This window comes from Carcharodon carcharias, chromosome 9 (genome assembly GCF_017639515.1).
Source record: "Carcharodon carcharias isolate sCarCar2 chromosome 9, sCarCar2.pri, whole genome shotgun sequence".
Taxonomy (NCBI): domain Eukaryota; kingdom Metazoa; phylum Chordata; class Chondrichthyes; order Lamniformes; family Lamnidae; genus Carcharodon; species Carcharodon carcharias.
The window spans coordinates 8,491,599-8,513,006 of record NC_054475.1 but is presented as its reverse complement, the minus strand read 5'-3'; the positions used below and the strand labels follow the sequence as shown (position 1 = coordinate 8,513,006).

At 46.6% G+C, this 21,408-nt stretch overlaps 1 protein-coding gene across 9 annotated transcripts in view; it reads left to right on the top strand.

Annotated features, from left to right (window-relative positions):
* plekha6 (pleckstrin homology domain containing, family A member 6) overlaps positions 1–21,408 on the top strand; it is a 329,654-nt gene that overhangs the window by 280,677 nt on the left and 27,569 nt on the right. For 8 of the 9 annotated variants that reach the window (XM_041195222.1, XM_041195223.1, XM_041195227.1 and 5 more), the window contains 4 exons: positions 17,338–17,403; positions 19,408–19,488; positions 20,522–20,671; positions 21,263–21,364. In XM_041195222.1, coding sequence (XP_041051156.1) covers positions 17,338–17,403; positions 19,408–19,488; positions 20,522–20,671; positions 21,263–21,364 — 399 coding nt within the window. The remainder of the gene's footprint in view (positions 1–17,337; positions 17,404–19,407; positions 19,489–20,521; positions 20,672–21,262; positions 21,365–21,408) is intronic. The other variant, XM_041195224.1, reaches the window with a different exon arrangement.

The following is a 21,408-nucleotide window of genomic DNA, read 5'->3' as shown; positions in this document are numbered from 1 at the left end:
ATTAACAGATTGGCATTGCAAAGGATAAAACAAGCCCTGAGCTTGTTAATAGTAGAATTATATTTACCTGTTTGATGTGGAGAGAGCCTTTGACCAATGGTAGTATTCCTGCCTCTGAGTCAGAAGGTGGAAGGTTCAAACCCCACTCCAGGCAGTCCTGGCCTGTGCTTCTGAACCCTGGGTTCACATCCAGCTGGTTACTTGTGAATGTGAGTGCCCAACCCCTCAGCATTTGGGTTGTAGGTGTCCACAAAGCCTGCCTGCCATATAGAACTAACCACCCTATCAGCTGCTATAAAGATGGTGATGGTCATGGAAGGATGTTACTGTGGCTTTGTCAGCCCATGAACACTCCGCTGTTCTCCATTGAAAGAAAGTAAAGATACAAAACAACAGCAACATGTATGATGAAGTACAGTGTTATGATTGAATTGTATACCTCGGCACGATGTAAGGAGGCTCATGACATGACATACTCCAGGAGACTATGTTGTAGCATTTTTCGAATGGAACAAGCTAATTAAAGGGGATTACTCAACAGGGACCAAACCCACATCAAAAAGCATGGTAATAAGAAGGCCCTAAAAATATTAAAGAGATTTCTTTAGCAAGGGACAAACCATATCAAAGAGTTTTTCCTCCAGCGAGATGATTCACATCAGAGTGCTTGCATCTTTGAAGGGCAAATCATGTTAGAGCTAAGTCTAAATATTTGACTACTAAATGATGTAATTGTAACTGGTGGTAATAATGGGAATTACATTTAGTAGCATGGCCCTCACTGTCTCCAAGAATGTGGCAAACCTTGATACTTCTCCATTGAGTGTTTATTTGTTTCTGTCTTTGCTGCCAGCCTGGTAATGCACTGTCTGGAGTGCTTCGGTCTCATTAAAGTTCCTGTCATTTGTCATTGAATAAGTTTGCATAAATCTTGCCAAAAGCCCTGCAGACAATTGGATAGAATGTGATAGACACCCCTCCATTTTTGCAGTCGCTCCGGAATGCTCCACCCTTGTTTAATTTCTGTAAATTGCCTGCTTTCTCGTCTGTGACCCTGTTCATTTTGGACAACTGCTGCTGTGACACCTCAAAGGCAGCACACAATTGTGTGGCGTTCGGTGGCTGCTCACGATTGTGTGACCGAAATTATCACTAACATGGAAAGCTGAGCAGGCCTGGTGGAGTGGGGGTGGGGGTCTTTTCTCTAGAAAAGAGAAGTCTGATGGGCGACCCAATAGATATCTTTAAAATTATGAAATGGGGTTCGATGGAGTAGATGTAATGAAGATCTTTCCACTTAGGGAGGAGTACAAAATTAGTGACCATAAATAGAAAGTGGTCACGATCAAATTCAATCGGGAATTCACGTGAATCTTCTTTACTCAGAGAGTGAGTGGTTTGAATGTTGAACCCGCCAATACATGGACTAATTCCGACAACAGTATAGGTGCATTTGAGGGCAAGGTAGATAAACACCTGAGGGAGAAAGGAATAGAAGGACATGTTGACTGGTTAAGGTGAAGTAGGATGAGAGGAAGCTAATGTGGTGCATAGACCAGTTAGAATTTAGACCACTGAAATAGGTTATTCAGCCCACATAATAAATGGCTGAAGCAATGTCATGTTTTGGAAAGTAGTTTTTAATTGGCCCTTAATTGGTGTTTGAAGGTCCTGAGGTCATGACCGAGGTCAAGAGGCCCCAGCCAATCCATGTTGACCTTTGAAAAATTGGCTAATGCTTATGAGCTGAAACTTGCTCCACGAAAGCTTACCTTAAGGCTACAAATCGAAGGAAACACAGTTCACAGTCTATAAAGGATGACCTCAAGTTATTTACGGAGTGGCTGCAGGTTTACAATGACTCTGTAATCTCTGGCTCAATATTTTACTGTCATGAGTTGCAGCCATTGTCACTTCCATTAAACCAGAATTTACATGACATTCTTGCAGTGACTCTAAACTCATGGTTCACTCTGAATGTGAGTGCTGCCGGATATTTTGTTATGTGTTACTACTGTAGATGTACTGCATGCCAAACACATTTATGAAGTGACGTTCTTGCTATATGTCCACAAGAAGGTGTGTGCTTAAAGTGAATGTTATGTCTGACTCATTCACGGCTCTGAAATCAGATTACATATTTGATAACACTACCAAAATTCCTAAAGTGCCACTGTTTTGTAAATGCTGAACTGTTGATTAGAACGGTGAACTAAGCCACCATCTTCCCTATTGACTAACTTATGTTGTTCAATCCCTGCCACTGTAAGGCTATTAACTAATAGAATTTTTTGAGCGGAACCTGGGCTGACAACTGGCAAGTTTTTATTCACTTACTGATTTCCAACTCAGCCCCATTGATTTTGTAGTTCAGAATCAGTTTGTTGCCTGCTGTCAAACTCTGTAGCACTGCACATGGATGTGATATATTTATCCCTTAATGCGAGCACCTTTCTTCAAATTTCAATCAATAACCTCCATAAAAAAGACTCGCATTTATGTAGCACCTTATCATATTTAATATATGTCTCAAAGAATAGAATTGTACAGTATAGAAGGAGGCCATTTGGCCAATTGTGACTCCACTGCTCTTCGCAAGAGCTATCCGTTAGTCCCACTCCTCTGGTCTTTCCCTGTAGCCCTAGAAAATATTTCCCTTAGCGTTTAACTAATTTTTTTACAAAAGTTATCATTGAACCGGTTTCCACTACCCTTTCAGGCAGCTCATTCCAGATCATAAAAAAAAATCACTCCTCATCTTCCCCCCATTGCTTTGTTATTGTTCTCAGCTTATCAAACCCTGATTGGTTAGGGTCAAGCTGTTTGGTTTAAATTTCAAACAATGCTTGGCAGTTAACTGTCAGTCATCATCACTGGTGCATACTCCATAGTAATGCCTCGACCAATTAGAGTCCACTTGCCAAACAACCAGCACTCTCTTCACATATATTATAAATTGTTGTTTACCCCTTATATTGGTATTCTTGCGAAGTGTCCTGATGAGTGCAAGATGAAAAGCTTCGACATGTTTCTTTTTTCAGCAATAGACTCATAGACGCTGACAGCACAGAATGAGGCCATTCGACCCATTGCATCTGCGCCAGTCAACAAAGCTCTGACTAGACTAATCCCATTTTCCAGTGCTTGGCCCATAGCCCTGGGGGCTATGGCAATGCAAGTGAATATCTAAATACTTCTTAAATGTTATGAGAGCTTCTGACTCAACCACCCTTTCAGGCAGTGAGTTCCAGACTCCCACCACCCTCTGGGTGAAAAATTCCTCCTCAACTCGCCTCTTAGCCTTCTACCTCTTACCTTAAATCTATGCCCCCTGGTTATTGACCTCTCTACTAATGGAAAAAGTGCCTTCCTTTCTACCCTATCTATGCCCCTCATAATGTTATACACCTCTATCAGGTCCCCTCTCAATCTTTGTTGTTCCAAGGAAAACAACCCCAGCCAAACGAATCTTTCCTCATAGCTTAGACCCTCCAGCCCTGGCAGCATCCTGGTGAATCTCCTCTGCACCCTCCCCAGTGCAATCACATCCTTCCTATAGTGTGGCGACCAGAACTGCACGCAGTACTCCAGTTGTGGCCTAACCACAATATTTTATACAGTTCCAGCATAACCTCCCTGCTCTTGTATTCTATGCCTCGGCTAATAAAGGCAAGTAACCCATATGCCTTCTTAACCACCTTATCCACCTGCCCTGCTACCTTCAGGGATCTATGGATATGCACACCAAGGTCCCTCTGATCTTGAGTACTCCCCAGGTTCCTATCATTCATAGTGTAATCCCTTGCCTTGTAGCTCTCCCCAAGCGCATCACCTCACACTTTTCCGGTTGAATTCCATTTGCCACTGCTCTGCCCTCCTGACCAGTCCATTCATATCCTCCTGCAGTTTACGGCTATCCTCCTCACTATTTACCACCCGACCAATTTTCATTTCATATGCGAACGTCTTGATTATACCACCTACATTTAAGTCCAAACCATTTATGTACACCACAAACAGCAAGGGCCCCAGCACCGAGCCCTGTAGAATCCCACTGGAAACAGACTTCCAGTCACAGAAACATCTCTCTGCCATCATCTTCTGCTTCCTGCCTCCCAGCAAATTTTGGATCCAACGTGCCACTTTGCCTTGGATCCCGTGGCCTCTTACTTTCTTGACCAATCTGCCGTGGAGCTGCCGGGGCTGCCTTGCTAAAGTCCATGTAGACCACATCAAATGCATTACCCTCAGCAACACTCCTGGTTACCTCCTCAAAAAATTCAATCAGATTTGTCAAACACAACCTTCCCTTAACAAATCCATGCTGACTATCTCTGATTAATCCATGCCTCTCCAAGTGCAGATATATTCGGTCCCTCAGAATTCTTTCCAGTAACTTCCCCACCACTGAGGTTAGACTGACTAGCCTGTAATTTCCTGATCTATCCCTTCCTCCCTTTTTTAATAATGGGACAACATTAACAGTCCTCCAGTCCTCTGGAACCTCACCTGTGGCCAGAGAGGATTTGAAAATTACTGCCAGGGCCCCTGATATCTCTTCCCTTGCTTCCCTCAACAGCCTGGGATACATCTCATCTGGGCCTGCGGATTTATCCACTTTTAAGGCCGCTAAACCCGTGAGTGCCTCCTCTCTCTCTATGTTAATTTCCTCTAATATTTCACAGTCCTCCACCCTGATGTCTATACCTGCGTCGTCCTTTTCCATTGTGAAGACCGACACAAAGTATTCATTGAGGACTGCACCCACATCTTCCGGGTCCACACACACATTACCTCTATGGTCCCTAATTGGCCCTACTCTTTTCCTAGTTATTCTCTTGCTCTTTATATATTTAAAAGACCCTTTTGGGGTTTCCTTTATTCTACTCACAAATGCTTTCTCATGCACTCTCTTAGCTTTCCTAATTTCCTTTTTAACCTCCCCTCTGCATTTTTTATACTCCTCTAAGGACTCTGCTGTATTGAGCCTTTGGTATCTGCTATAAGCTTCCCTTTTTTTCTTAATCCTAACCTTTATGTCCCTTGACATCCAGGGTTCTCCGGACTTGGACCTCCCTTTGTCTTTATGGGAACATATTTGCCCTGTACTCTCACTATTTCCTCCTTGAATGCCTCCTACTGCTCCCAGTCCACTTGGCCAAATCGTATCTCATCTTTAGTAAAATTAGCCTTTCCCCATTTTAGAACATTTATTCCCAGCCCTACTTTATTCTTTTCCATAACTATCCTAAATCTAACTGCGTTATGGTCACTATCTTCAAAATGCTCCCCTATTGATATGCCTGCCACCTGCCTGGGCTCATTTCCGAATATTAGGTCCAGAACTGCCCCCTCCCTTGTTGGGCTTTCCAGGTATTGGCTAAAAAGGTTCTCCTGGATGCAACTTAAGAATTTTGCTCCCTCCCTACCTTGCACACTGAAACTATCCCCATTAATATTTGGGTAGTTAAAATCCCCTACTATTACTGCCCAATTATTCTTACGCTTCTCTGAAATTTGATTACATATTTGATCCTCTATCTCTCCCTGACTGTTTGGGGGTTTATAGTACACACCCAACAGCATGTTTCCCCTTTTATGTTTTTTATTTCTACCCATATGGCTTCATTTGATGATCCTTCCAATATATCATCCCTCCTCACTGCTATAATTGATTCCTTGATCAATATTGCAACCCCCCCCTCCTCTTCTATCCCCCTCTCTATCTTGTCTAAATACCCTATAACCAGGAATGTTGAGCTGCCAATCCTGCCCTTCTCTTACCCAAGTTTCAGTCATAGCTATATCATACTCCCACGTGCCTATCTGTGCCCTCGGCTCGCCTGCGTTATTCCTCAGGCTCCTTGCATTAAAATATATTCCAATTATCCTTCCTAAACTCACTTCTTTCTTATCCAGCCTGTTTCCTCTGCCTTCCAGACTCAATAACGTTTTAACTTCTAATTCCATCTCAGCTTCTCTCCCCTCTGAACTGCTTTTCAGGATCCCACCCCCCTGCCAATTTAGTTTAAATCTGCCCCAACAGCATTAGCCACGGGGATGTTAGTCCTGCTCCTGTTCTGATGTAACCCGTTCAACTTGTACAGATCCCACCTCCCCCAGATTCCAATGCCCCAGGGATCTAAAGTCCTCCCTCCTACACCATCTCTCCAGCAACGCATTTATCTGCTCTATCCTTCTGTTCCTATACTCACTACTGCCTGGCACTGGGAGTAATCCGGAGATTACTACCTTTGTTCTTACTATTTTTGTTTTGGATTTCCTGCATCCACAGTTTTTTGTTTTTTTGTTTTTTATTACTACCTTTGAAGTTCTGCTTTTGAATTTTCTACTTAACTCCCTAAAGTCTGCTTGCAGGACCTCATTTCTCTTTCTTCCTATGTCATTGGTTCCAACATGGACCATGACTTCCGGCTATTAACCTTCCCCCTTCAGAATGCCCTGTAGCTGCCCTGTAACATCCTTGACCCTGGCACCCAGGAGGCTATATACCATCCTGGAGTCATGTCTACAGCCAGAGAAGCGCCTGTATACTCCCCTCACTAACAAATCCCCTCCTACTATTGCCCTTCCACACTTCTTCCTCCCCCACTGAGCAGTTGGACCACCCACAGTGCAATGGCCTTTGCTCCGCTTGGTCTTCACAGAGGAAGCGTCACTCTCACCATTTTCCAAGGCCGAGAAACGGTTTGTGAGCGAGCTGCACTCGGGGGATTCCGTCACTACCTGCCTGGTTCCCCCCCCCCCCCCCCCCCCCCCCCCCCTCCTCTCTGGCAGTCACCCATTCCCTCGCTCCTAGCACTTCCTTACGCTACAGAGTGACCATGTCCTGAAAGGTGCTATCCAATAACCTCTCAGCCTCATGAATGCATCATGGCGCCCCCAGCTGCCGCTGAAGCTCTAAAACCTGAAGTCAGAGGCTTCTCCTGCACACATGGCCATCCAGACGGCCAGAAGCGTCTAGGATTTCCCACATAGTACATGATGTGCAAATCATGGGACTGAGCTCACTAGACATATCTTCACTAAATAGAATGTGGACCCTTGCTTTTATTTTATCCTTACTCCTACTAGAGTACAGACTAGATGCTAGATCCTCCTCTCGCACTCTCCTCTAGTTGCTGCTGATTGCTTGTCCCAGGGTCCCTGTCCCAATATATTGAATTATTTCAAAATGCAGCCATGGTTGCCTTGTAGGTGGCCATTTTGCGTATAAACAACAATGAAGAAAAATATCTGAGCTCTTTTCTCTAGTTAGGTGGAGGATAATTAACTTAAAACTGTAAAACCATCCAGTAGCCTGGGAGATAGAGGGCTGGGTCACTATGTACACTACCGTCTCCTAGATCCCCTAGCCTTGGAACAGTCTAGCAATTAACCTGCCGTTATGTTGAATAATGAGCCTCAAGAAAACATAGGGAGCTGCAATAACCTCAAAAATGAGAATCCCTTTCCCCAGGCTCAATAAAGCCAGGTGATAGTGGAGCGTTATTTGATCAAGGTATTCAAGGTTTGATAGAGATTTTCAAAATCTTGAGGGGTTTGGACAGAGTGGGGGCAGACTGTTCACATTGGTGGAAGGATCAAGAACCAGAGGGCACAGATTTAAGGTAATTAGCAAAAGAGGAAACATTTTTTCATGCAGTGAGTGGTTGGGATCTGGAATGCATTGCCTGAGAGTGTGGAGGAGGCAGTTCCAATCAAGGCGTTCAAGAGGGAACTGGGTAATTATTATTATTAAGGGGAGAACGCGAAGGAGTGGCACTGGGAGAATTGCTCCTTCAGAGAGCCAGCGCAGACACAATGGGCAGAATGGCCTCCTTCTGTGCTGTAACCGTTCTTCTATTACTTTCCCAAATTGTAAATTCCCTATATTCGCCTTGACCACCATTCACAGTTCTGGGAGCTGATGGCTTTGTTCATCCGGGCTGTGTTGTGTTGGGGGAGAAAGAGGGGAAGAATGTATTTTTCTAATTGAACTATTATACCTTTTGGAAGCATTGCAATCCCCTCCTTACACAACTTTCTATTATGCTGCAGTGAAATGTGCATCGCTCAGAGCACACAGCTTCTCCTCCATAACGAACTGCTGATTGTACAGTTTTCATTGTGTTGCACATAGTTTCTTCTCTATAATACACTGCTTGGCATAGTGTGTGTAACATATTGTTCAAACCATGAGTTCATGTATTATACATGAGATTTCAAATCCCACCCTCATACACACATGGGTGTACATGTATGTATGTATATATGTGTGTATATGTGCATTTGTGTAATACATGTTGTTAGCCAGACCTCTTTAAGAAAAAAAACAGCTGCGATAGTGGGCAAGACTTTGAAAGAAGGCTTGTCTCTGACATTTGGTAACGTAGGCATGCAATAGACGGGAGTGATGTACTGCAGTTTTCCCCAGTTTGGTGCTGAGTTTGTTCCTGCTGTTTTTTACTTTTGATTTTTGTTATAAGATGCATTTGGATATTTAAAGCAGGCAGCAGCACAGTAGCAATATCTGGAGTCAGCCTGGTCCTTTCAAATCCATATACTATTAATATCAGTCTCTAGAAATGAGCGCAGGTTGAAGATTATTTGCTTCTGTGGTACCTGCGATTAAACATAGGTCTCCGACTGGGTTTAATTTCTAGAGGTAATTGTGTAATTGGGGCATGTTGACAGATGTGACAGTTTTAGGATTTGTTTAAATAGGTGAATTGTGAGCAGGGCTTTCTGACCTTCCTAAGTCATTTTGTACCTAAATCGGGATTAATTGATGATTTTCAGTCCACAGGCTATTTGTCTGTTCACTTGGCAGCCTCATTTAAAGGAAAAACAGCAGAAAACACTGAACAAAGGCATGTATTGTGCAGATGTTTTCAAAGGTGAAAAGTGCTAATGTAGCGCATGAGTAATAAGAGTAATTGCTGTCCCTTTCATTTGAACCAGGGAGGTTCTACAAACTGAATGAGGAGTTTGTCCTCCTGCAGTCTTCTGTACTGGCAAGTGCGAGCGGATAAAAAAAGCATCTGATCTACTGGATTCTACATGGTGTAGTTTTGCAGTTGCAGTGAATGAGGAGAGAACAGTCCATTAAAACTGTGTGTGAATGAAAATGAATGAGAAGGGAACTGGTTCATTAGGATTGACACAGTGGCAGTGAATGAATCCACTGGCTCACCAGACTGATTCCAGGGATGAGGAGATTGTCTTATGAGGAGAGATTGAGCAGATTAGGTCTATATTCCCTAGATTTGAAGAATGAGAAGCAATCTCATTAAAACGTATAACATTCTTAAGGGGCTTGGCAGGGTGGATCCTGGGAGAATGTTTCCAGTTGCTGGGCAGTTTAGACCTGGGGATGGGCAGGGCACTGTTACAGTCTCAGAATAAGGGGTCGCCTATTTAGGACTGCCATAAGGAGGAATTTCTTCATTCAAATGGTTGGGAATCTTTGGATTTCTCTACCTCAGAGAGCTGCAGATGCTCAGTCGTTGGGCGGAATTCTCTGTGCCGCGCAGTATGAACGGGTAATATAGCGAGAAGGTCAAAAATCAGTTTCATGACATTGTGAAACCAGTTTGCGATTGTCCCCCCACAATGTCGATGGCAGGCCGCGTTTCCTGCCATTGGACATTGGGAACCTCATTGTAATACATCCGTATATCATTATAAGGCCAGCCCGCTGGGAGTCACCACCCCCCCCCCCCCCCCCCCCCCCCCCCCCCAATTGGAACTCCACCCACGTCAGCGGGGAAACACATCTTGACAAGTGTGACGTGCGGAAGTCGGGACTTACCGCCGGGGCCTTGCGGGCACCTGAGGAGCAGAAGATGCTGGAGCTCTACAGCAACGGCACGCTGGAGGAACGTCCATGGCATGCCGGGTGGAATCTCACGGAAATCGGAGTCACCGTTGAGGCTCTGCTCACAATGGCTGACGGTCAAGGGGGTGGAGAGGAAGACCCAGCTGTGTTTGGGAGAGGAAGACGTACTGGGGGTATGGGAGAAGAAGGTCTAGGATCGACTAGGAGAGGAAGTGGTGTCAGCGGTGGTGGTGGGGGAAGGGGGGGGGTAAAGAGGGTGGGAGGGGGACAAAGGTGTCAGAGGCGTGAGGTTGGGAGGGGGAAATGAAGGTGGGAGGTTGTGGGGGAGGGAGCACAGCAGAAGGAGGAGGTAACGGGGGAGCTAAGTGTGGGGGAGTTTTGGAAGGTGTCAGGGAAGGAGTTCGGAGTGGAGAAGGACTGCGGATAGGGGAGGGAGTCCGGGGGGAGGAAGGAGTGCAGAGGGTGGAGAGAGTAAGGGTGGAAGAAGAGGTAAGGCTGGGGGAAAGAGTTCTTCCCACCTCCCAACTAAGGGAGTCGAAAGGAATCAGGAGGGGGGAGGGACTAAACAGTGGGGGTGAGGACGAAGGGAGGGAGGGGCTCCAAGGGGGGAAGGGGCTCCAATAGAAAGGGATTCCAAGGGAGAAGAGGTCTGGAGTGTGAGGGGGGTGGTTGTGGTTGTGGGGGTGGGGATGGGGGGGGTGGGGGCGGGAGTGGAAATGTCCTGGTGAACATGCAAGGGAGGACTCTGATGAGTCCATGACTGCCTTCCGGGGTGCAAATTGAGGGTGGGCTTGGTACAAGGGAATGGTGGGAATGACCGAGGGCAGAGTGAGGCAGTAGGGTGGGAGGGTGAGTGTTCGACGGTAGTGTGTAGGAGGGACATCGAGGGTGGTTGGTGGGGACTCGGAGGCAGACACGCAACCTGGGGGTGGGAAGGAGGAGGAGGTCGGGGGGTTAATGTGGATGACAGTGGGGTTTTTGGGAAGGAAGGGAATGCATGCGCACCTGGACATCCTCAAAGGAAAAGAGTTGTGGCTGGTAGGTCACGGAGTGGAGGTACCAAGGGGAAAGGAAATGGGTGACTGGAAGAGGGGAATGAACGGGGAGCAAATGAAAACTGAATCACCACCGTACTGTCTAAATCGAAAGTGAAATGAGAGTCATGATGGGCGAAATCAGGTGTTGCATGGGAGTGTGATCAGTGGGTGGGTGGAGATGCAGGTCAGCTCAGATGGACAACTGAAAGTGAACCCCAGCAGGCAGCATTGGAAGTGCTCAGGACATTGAGGTGAGTGTGATGGGGAAGGATCCGTGTGCGTGGGAGAGAGCTTGCACAAGGCTCCAAAAGGCCCTGCCGCACACACACACACACATCTCTCCCTCCAGGATCACACGTTGGCCAGCTGCTCCCTCTACGGTGACACAGGACAAGGTTGAGTGGTTCACAGGCAAAGGGGACTTGGAGGTAGAGGACTACATCTGAGATTCCTGAATGGATGACCCAGGGGTGTCCAGCTGCTGCTTTTCCTCCCTTCGGATGCTCGGGGTCCCCAGCCTGACTCCTTGAGGGGAAGGAGCACCTGGAGAGACACGAGGTACCCTGCTTCCCTCTCGCGTTGCCACTGCAGGAACTCACCCATGGCTCCTGCGATGGATTGCAGGTTTGCACACATCTCCGCGTTCTGCTGGATCAGGGTCTCCATGGCGTCCGCCATCCCATGGAGGCCTCCATTCACGCACATGTGCACACCACTTCATCAGAGAGCGGGTTGGACGCATTCCTCCGACTCACGAGCCATTCTGTTGAGGTCTTCCAACACCTCTGCGCGATGTTCCCACGCCTTCTGTTGTCTCTGCAGGATGAGTTGGAAGGCCTCATCCAGAGGATCGTCACCTGACTCGGACCTCACAGATGCCTGTTCCCCAGCAGTCCTCCGAGTGGCGGGGAGCTCGCATGAACCTGCCTCCCACTGGTGCAGACATGTGGTAAACACCAGACTGTGAACCTGAGCCTGCTCTAGATCTAGGTCCCACCAAGGTCTCTGCGCTGGTGGAGGGCGTGGGTAATCACTGTGATGGGTCTTCCAGGCTGCTTATTTCCAGCTCTTCAACGGAGGAGGTGTCCTCTTGGTTGGAGGCGAGGATGTGGGTGGAGCTGAGGGACTGGCTGGCTGAGGGTATCGGTCACTTGGCAGAGCTCCCTGTGAACCAAAGTAGAGATAATGAGTGCAGGGCAGCAGAGTCAAAAGCAGGAGAGAGAGACACTCACAGCATTGAGAGAGGGATGATGTGGGGCAGGATCCTCACAAGGGTGTTCGCCAACCATGGCCTCACCAGTCAGTGTGATGGCATTTTCCTCAAAATGAGCCTAATGTGGGCCACTCCACCCTCGGCCTGGGAGCAGACATCTCTGCTGGTGTGACCCAGCTTCTCCTGCACGAAAACAGATGGAGAGAGCGTGAGCAGGACACAGGGCACTGCGTGGAGTATTCGTGTGGTGAGCGGAGACACGGACGGGATGAGAACATGAGCTCGAGAGGATATGAGCCTGATGGAGGTGTGAGGGTCTGTGTGAGGGTTAGTGGTGTTGCCCCTCGAGGTGTGAGATCCCTGTGGACGTGCGATGGGTTTGTGAGTGTGTGAGTTGAGAGTGATGAGGAGTGGCTTCCCCTGGCGGAACAGAGGAGAGCATTCATCCTGTAGCAGCACTGGCTGGCCGTCCTCTTTTGCAGGGCATTGGCGCTGACCACCCCCGCCTCTCCCATGCTGGAGTTGTGCTGCCGCTGCTGCTCCTGCGGCCAGAGGTTGGGGGCGGTGGTAGAGGACATCACGACAAGCCTGCACTGCGTCCAAAAGGCGCTCGTGGGACGAGTCACTAAACTGGGGGGGAGGGCTGCAGTCTTTCTGCCTTTCAGGGTCTTCCTGTCTTCTGCGCAGTAGTCCTGGGCTGGAAGCAGTGAGAGGTGTGCGTGTGGCTGCACTTCCAATGTGGTGCCTGGCGTGATGAAGCGGCGAGACAATGGCGTGGCGGGCGAATGCGAGCCCGCCCGCTATCGAAGGGTCGTGTTTCCCGGAAATGCATAATTTATGTGGCGGGTTGGAGGTGATGTGGCGTGAAAACCCCCCATTGTGGCCGGCGGGTAAAACATTGTTTTCCCCGCCCACTACCGCACTTAGTGCAAATCTGGGACGATTCCACCCTGTGAATACATCCAAGGCAGAGATCTGCAGATTTCTGGATACGAAGGTAATGAAGGGATATTTAGATATTACAGGAAGGCGGAGTTGAGGTTAGATCAGCCATGGTTTTGTCGAATTGCTCAGTAAGCTTCAAGAGCTGAATATAAAAGCAAAAAAACTGCGGACGCTGGAAATCCGAAACAAAAACAAAAACAGAATTACCTGGAAAAACTCAGCAGGTCTGGCAGCATCGGCGGAGAAGAAAAGAGTTGACATTTCGAGTCCTCATGACCCTTCGACAAGAGCTGAATGGCTGACTCCTGTTTGTGTTTCTGATGTTCTCTAGTGAGAAGGCAGTCTGGTCTGCACAACGGCAGTGAATTGCATGGATATTGACCTGCCAGACTGCCATCTAGTTACAGTTGAAGTAAATAAGGAAGGGTTTATTCCCCTGGTATCCTACATAATGGGAGTAGTTGCAAAGAGTTTGCCCTTTGCAATCCTGTAGAGTGGAAGCGGTTAAGAGGTGGTAATTTGGCCCCCTGAAATTCTGTCTAGTTTCAGTTGGAGTGAACGACCAGTTGTTTGGTTCACTGGTATTCTAAATAGTGGCTGTTGGAATGAATGATATGGGTCTGGTCGTTTGAAAACCAAGGCACCAGGCTTTTGACCTATTGGAATTCTAAGCTTGCAGAAGGAATGTATTTATCAGGCAGATAGCAGTCCAAACTTGAGCCGCAATTTTACAGCCCCGCTGAGGGGGGGGGTCAGTGCTGTAAAATGCGCTGAGCCATTCTAAACTCCATTAACTTCGGCAGAACTGTGAAATCCCACTGGCTTAAAATTCTGCCCTTACGGTATGGCTAGACGAAATCAGTTCTGGAGATCTGTAACAGCTGTTAGTGGTGTTCCACAGGAGGATGTGTAACGTTATTATGTTAAACAATCTCAAACCAGTGAAAGCTCAAGACCTCGTTTAGCCAGACTCAGATGAATATTTGAACACTTGGTCATTTGAATCAGTTTACCCTGATAGCAACAAAAAAAAAACAAGTTAAACATAAGATTGGCCGTGTTGGGAATCCCTTTCTTATGAAGACAAGAAATAAACTATTGGAGCTTGCCAAAATGGTTGAGCTTTATATTTGAATCTGCAGTGGATGCAAATCTGTGTGTTATCAACTTGGTTCACAGAACAGCAGAGAACTCTGCCCAGAGCCCTCAGGTTGGACATGTCAGTCAGAAATTGTTCTGCCATTCAGTTAAATCATGGCTGATCTGTATCTTACCTCGATCTTCCTACCTATCACCTAACTAGCATCTATCAACACAGTTTTGAAATTTTCAATTGATCCCCCAGCCTCAACAGCTTTCTGGAGGGTGGGTGTTCCAGGTTTCCACTCCCTTTGTGTTAAGAAGGGCCTTCTCTAGTCACCTCAGAACTACTTAGATTAATTTTAAGGTTATACCCCCCTTTTTTCTGGATGCCCCCACCAGATGAAACAGTTTCTCTCCATCTATCCTATTAACTCCTTTAATCATCATTAACAGTTCAATTAGATCACCCCTTAATTTTCTATACTCATGGGGAATATGTGCCAATTCTATTGCAATGTAATTCTAGGGACTTGGGAGTCCGAGTCCAGGATTCTCTTAAGGTTAACTTGCAGGTTGAGTCGGTAGTTAGGAAGGCAAATGCAATCTTGGCATTTATTTCGAGACGACTAGAATATAAAAGCAGGGATGTGCAGCTGAGGCTTTATAAGGCTCTGGTCAGACTACATTTAGAATATTGTGAGCAATTTTGGGCCCCGTATCTCAGGAAGGATGTTCTGGCTCTGGATAGGGTCCAGAGGAGGTTCATGAGACGATCCCAGGAATGAAAGGCTTAACATATGAGGAACGTTTAAGGACTCTGGATCTACACCCGATGGAGTTTAGAAGGATGAGGGGGGATCTGATTGAAACTTACAGAATACTGAAAGGCCTGGATAGAGTGGACGTGGGGAAGATGTTTCCATTAGTAGGAGAGACTAGGACCCGAGGGCACAGCCTCAGAGTAAAGGGAAGACCTTTTAGAACAGAGATGAGGAGAAACTTCTTTAGCCAGAGAGTGGTGAATCTATGGAATTCATTGCTGCAGAAGGCAGTGGAGACCAGGTCATTGAGTGTATTTAAGACAGAGATAGATAGGTTCTTAATTGGTAAGGGGATCAAAGGTTACGGGGAGAAGGCGGGAGAATGGGGTTGAGAAACTTATCAGCCATGATTGAATGGCGGAGCAGACTCGATGGGCCGAATGGTCTAATTTCTGCTCCTATGTCTTATGGTCAACCAGTCCTCATAATTTAACCCCATTAGTCCAGGTATCATTCTGGTGAATCTACTGAGCCTCTTCCAAGGCCTTATTGAGGTCGGTGTTCAGAAATGAATGCGGTACTCTAAATGGGGTCCAACTAGAGCTCTACATAGCTGTTGATCAGGGAGTGAGCTTTATAGGCATTCTTAATTAGTCTGAAAACCATCCTTATGTAATATGATAGTCACAAAATTACAAGAATCAGCTTGAAAATTGGAGAGATGGGTGGGGAGGTCAGGGTGCACGATGCATGTTGTGTCCAATATATCACCATTGATTTGAATAGTCAAAACACTGGGGGAAACAAAAATTGAGCATGCTGATCTCCTCATCCTGTTCCTCGCTGTTTGCTCCCACTGAGGGAGGCTTCACACTAGAACTGAACCCTTGCATTTTGTTGTCAAGAGCGATGTCAGTGTGGCTGTTTATATCGAGCCGTTGCAACATGTCTAAACAAAATATCTAGCAGAAGATGTACAGCTGAGGTTGCTCAATGGTGAGTGCAGAGATTCAGACCATATCCATCTCTGCCAGAGTAGCCAATTTAATATATTAGCCCATTATTTCTGGCCTTCATCTCTGAAGAACTCATGAAGGGGTTTTTGCAGCAATTGAGAGAAAATAAAGCCAGAAAGTCTAAAAGTGAAAATCACTCATAATGATGTTGATCCTTACTGACTGTAAAATAAATTCAAATTAGCCAATTTAGTAGGCTACTTTACCATGGCAATGATTTATACCTCTATAGCACTGCTTCCATATTGAGTGGCATTTTAAGGATCTTTACAGAGCAGAGGAAAAGACTGGATTTTGAGTAAGAATGAGTAAGATGTGGGAAAATAACAGGAAAACAGTTACAGGAAAAGGTGTGCGGAGGAGCTGCAAGTATGGTTAATGAGAACAGTTTTAAGGAAGTTTTTGAAGGCAGGGCGGGTGGTGCCAGAGAAGAGAGGTTTGGCAGTGGGTGGGGCACAATGGGTGAAAGAGTGATCACCAGTGGAGTCGATCCAGATGAGGTAGTGACAGAAGAGGAGTTGATCAGGAGCATTGAATGAGGAGGATATTGGGAGTGGTGGGTGGGTGGGGGGGTGGTGGGGGGGGGATGTCAGGTGCACGTTGGAAAACTGGAAAAGGTGAGGTGGGTATAGGTCACAGAAAGATTGGAGTATGAGGAGAAGGAAATTCAAACTGGTCTTAATAATATCCTGTCACACTCCTGCTAGACGCAAAACAGAGTGCAAAAACATCATCAGGATGTCCACTGTGCACAGTGCTGCATGGTGTTAGTGATTAATATGCAACAATTAAATTGCTGCAGATGTAATGACTGATGTATAGTGCAGACGTCCCCAAGAGAGTGGTTAAACCTAATAGCTCAGTCTCTTCCTGGAAATGACTGAAACGTCACGGCATTTTATTTCTGCCCCTTTTAAGAATATGACACCACTTCACTCCCATTGAATATCCCATTCGAAAGCTGGGCTCAGATTCCCCTCCCTTCTCCCCCCTGTCCACTTACATCCCCAGGGTAAGCCACGTTAACTCAATACAGAGTATCCGGTCCCCTCGTCAAGAATCAGGGACAGAGAGTGCAGCAAAGTTCTCCTGATCTGGCTCACTCAGTCTGCTTTCTAACTGTGGCTGTGGTTACTTCTTGAACTGACACTATGGTTTTGATGGTCCTGTTAGATAGCAGAGGATGATATTGTGGGCTTGGTTTTCTATTGGGGCCAGCAAGCGAAGCGGGTTGGGGGTGTTGGTGTTGGGGGGGGGTGGGGGGGTTGGCTTGGCTTGGAGTGGAAGGGGGTGGCAGGAGGGAGCACAATGATGTTAAGAATAAAATAATCCAGAATTGGCAGCAATAAATTGACTCTGCCTGAGAAGGCATTTAAAATCCTGATGGATGTGCACTCCACACAGCAAGGTCAGAGCCCTTAATGATTACCGATGTTTGCAGGTTCCATATCAGGACAGATACCGGGACCCACTGCAGCATTACAAGGTCGATGAACTGGAGATTGACGTAAGTTGCACAAGTTAATTAACGGTCTCCTTAAAAAGGTTACTTCTACAGTGCTGGGCTCTGAACCAACTGGTCAGGAACACTCAATCTATAGGATTTTAATCTTGTAGGTACTTAAATCTGCTTGGCAGCAACCTACCACTTTGGAGCAAGAACAGAGGTACCATTGGTGCCAAGAATTAGGAGGGGGGTCATCGGCAGGGTGGGGGTGGTAATTGCAGGACTGGAAGCCAGACAAAGAGGGGGACCAAAAGACTGGGTGTTGGGGGTCATTTTGTGGGGAAGGGATGTCATTTCCACCCTCCTTCTCCCCCAGTGGTTGCAGCTGGATATAGGTGGAAAATCTGCTCCATTAAAGACAGGAGAAAATGTTGGTTATTTTATGTGCAACTCTGTTTTTCTTTCCTTTCTGACTTAATTTTAAAGAAACTAAAGTGTTACACTCTCCAGATATCTCAGTTGTTCAATATGCTGGTCATTGTGTAGTTCATTTGTACAAGGTCTAAGGTCCAGTCCCATTGAGCAAACTGATCTCAGTCAGTAAGGGACATGAGAGCCTTCAGGCTCCCTGGTCTCGGGGTTGGGGACAAAGGGGGTCAGGGGAGGGTCAGGTGATTGTCTAGGGTTTCTGCTTCTGTTTGTTATCTTGCATGGATAAGGCAAGCGTGTGGCTATCAGAACATCAAACTCAGTGATGGTGCCCCCACAGTTGAATAGCCTCCTGACACTCTGCTTAGACTCGAGTGTAAAGAAAGGCCGAGGTGACCACCAACCGTTGAAATAAGTCGAAGTGTGAGCCAGTGCCTTCAGAAAATGAAAGAAGGTTGAGTGGTGGTGAGGGGGGTGGAGCAAGATTTTTTTTAACCTTGGTTTCACCTCCAGTTCTCCCCTCTCCCATTCAGCAAGAACTGAAAGCCAACTGTGTGGGTGAGAGTCCAGTCTGGCCCAAGGCACCTGACAATATTAGGGTGCGGGGGTGATGACTATACACATCGACAGGGCAGAATAACTGACAGTATCCGAATTCCCGCCTGTTATACACTCCAATGGAGAAGAGAATTAGGCAGGGGATATAATAGGCAGTCAGTCCAATACTGTCAGTTACTGCCCACTGTTTATGGTCACCTACCCAGAGATAAACAAGTGTGTCCCCAGCTCTGCTTGTTGTTTCTCCCAGCTATGAGGTGGGTGTTGTCTCTTCTCCACTGAACAGCATCTGAGGGTGCAGCTGAGATCTCAGTGTATCAGGGATCTTCAGGAAATAACTCACAGTCCAGCTCCTAGGCGACACAGACCCAAGCTGCCTACAAAATATCTTTGTTAAGTGGATCCAAGCCAGGTGGTGAAGTATGAAACTAGACACAGATCCTTTTCTTGAAAGTAGGTTTATTCACAGGATGCAGCATTACATATCTCTATCTCCTACCCACCAACACCCTAGTGTCCCAGCAGTCCCTCTTTATACAATTTTCAGCAAACAAACAGATAAATTATAGAATGATGAACCCCTTTAAAGGGGTACTGTAACTAAAACAAAAAAAAATCAATGGAAACTTATCAAAACAGGGTGTCATTACCAGGGCTGATGATGCACTTCAGCTGCTGCAGTGCCCACTGACTGCATAAGGCCTCACGCTATACTGGTGGACACAGCGTGCTCCCTCTCCAAGGACATCGGGCACAGTAATACCCATGGAAGTCCCTTTCACTTGTGCATGAAGATACTTATTCAATCAATACTGTTTATTCTTAACCTTAACTTAACTTTATCAATGCAATTAACATAACATTAACAATCTTCACCAAGTCTGCTAACTTGCAGTGGGAACTACTTCCGCAGAGTAACTTGCGAGCTTCTTGAGAGAGTAAATGTAACATGATGTTATTTGATTGTGTCTGACGCCTGCCTGCAAGATTTGCAAATGTTTGCTTCATTGCAATCTCTGTCAAAAGTGTCACTGAAAATTAACACTATTTTCCTTATTTTTTTGGGGGGGAAAACAGAAATTGCTGGGACGACTTTGTGAGCAGAGCAAGAATCAGCGAGAACAGGAAAAGTGGGTCCTGCAGCTTCGAAAGGAGAAGGTACTGTTAATGATTGGCGCACCCTGAATGCTTTCCTTGTGCTCACTACCCTCTGATCATTGCTAGACCAGGACACTGCCCCCAACCCCTCATGTAACCCTTTTTGTTTTACCTGCCCAGTATCTAGGCAATTTGCAACATGTCCAGGGATCGAACTGTATTTGGATGACTGGCTAGATCATGAGCCCCTGGCATGTTGACTTCGGAGGGTATTAGAATAAATACTTGAGTAGGTTGTGGTTTGGGCTAAACAAGTTTGTTAAGCAGTAACTGGATAAATGAACAAAGGCAGTGATATATTACTCATTTACTGTGGTTACAGTCCTGACTGTTTCTCCTCGAAAAATCAGAAATGACAAACAGTCATGTCAGTTGTGTTAAGCTGCAGTGTAAACTGGACCTGAATATTAACTGTTTTGTCCATGGAGCCTTTCGGTATCTTACTACCTCTGTTTCTATCTCTCTCGCTCTTTCTCTGGCCTCTTCTCTTTATCTCTCTTTACCTATCTCGTTCTCTCCTTACCCTTTTCTCTTTCTCTAATCCTGTTTCCCTTTCTCTTTCTATCTCCTTCTTTCTCTCAGCTTCAGCCAGACTCCCTATTTTAATTAAATATGAGTGAGTCTGTATAAACTACATCAAATAGAACACATGACCGAAACAACAGCAAAGTCCCTCGATGAAAGCAGGATTATTTCTTCGAGATGCATTATACATTATACAAAAGATGTGCATAAAATCAATGAAGTCACTTATAGCAGGGCAGTTCCAAGGCATGATTGATGGGGGGGAGGAATTACCCTATTATTTCCATTCTGGCTGGGGCTTGTTTGGCTGCACACAGCCGCACACTATTTATTGCACCTTTGTCTTTTCTTCCAATGAAGGTCCTACATCCCCCCTCTGACCCCCATCCATCCCAGTCAGCCGACAGCAGCACTTACAGTGCGCAAAAGAGAAGAAAGTGTGTTTGCTTCCAAGTGACAGTTGAATCTGACTCAAAGCGTTTTCCTTGTGGTTCCTTCCGTACTCCAGGAATCGCTGGAAAATGCCTTGGAGAAAACTCATCGGGAGATGGCGGCGTTCCATAACCAGCCAGGTTACACCGAGCAGTTCGTGCAGAAAAAGGAGTCGTTACAGAATCAGCTGATCAACATCCGCGGGGAACTCTCGCAAGCAACCACGGTACGGGAGCGGCGTCGGGGTGGTGTGGGGGGGGCGGGGCGGGGGTTGGTGGGGGTGGTGGTGGGGGGGGAGCAGTCACGTTTTACCCGTAAAGCTCGGCTGCCCTGGCGTTGGAAGGGAGTTTGGTGCTTTGCCCAGTTCAAATGCATTGAAAAAGGAGCACGCATCTTGCAAACGAATGCAGGCAGTGACGCGTTGCTGGGGGCTGAGAGTTTGCCCGGTTGGCTGGGGGAGGCTCAGATAATCGTCCTGCCTGCACAAGAGTGCTTCAGCGCCTGGCAGGCAAACAAACGTAGCTGCCTCACGACAGGCAAAGCAGCCTGCATTTGCACTAGCAACAGAGGTGCAGGTAATGGTCACCGATCTCAGTGGTGAGCGCTACCTCCAGTGCCGTGAGTCCCCCTTTACCATTATATCCCCAGCCTGTGACCGGCGATGTCTCTGAAGTTGGCAACCAATTATAGATGTAAAGGCACCCACTAATCGCAGAATGTACTTGATTATTTATTGATTCTTTAAGCATTGAGGTTTTTATTTTAAGAAGTATTGACTTGTATTCTGGTCCTGCTTTGTGCGTCGCATGCATTGTAGGCCTTTGCAAACACAAAGATGGAATGCGACGCCCTCAAAATGGAGCTGTCCATCATTCACAATGACTTGTGGGAGCAGCTGAACAGCCCCATTGGAATGCAGGTAACACTGCCGTGAAATCATCAGATAAGGTAAACTGGTAAAAC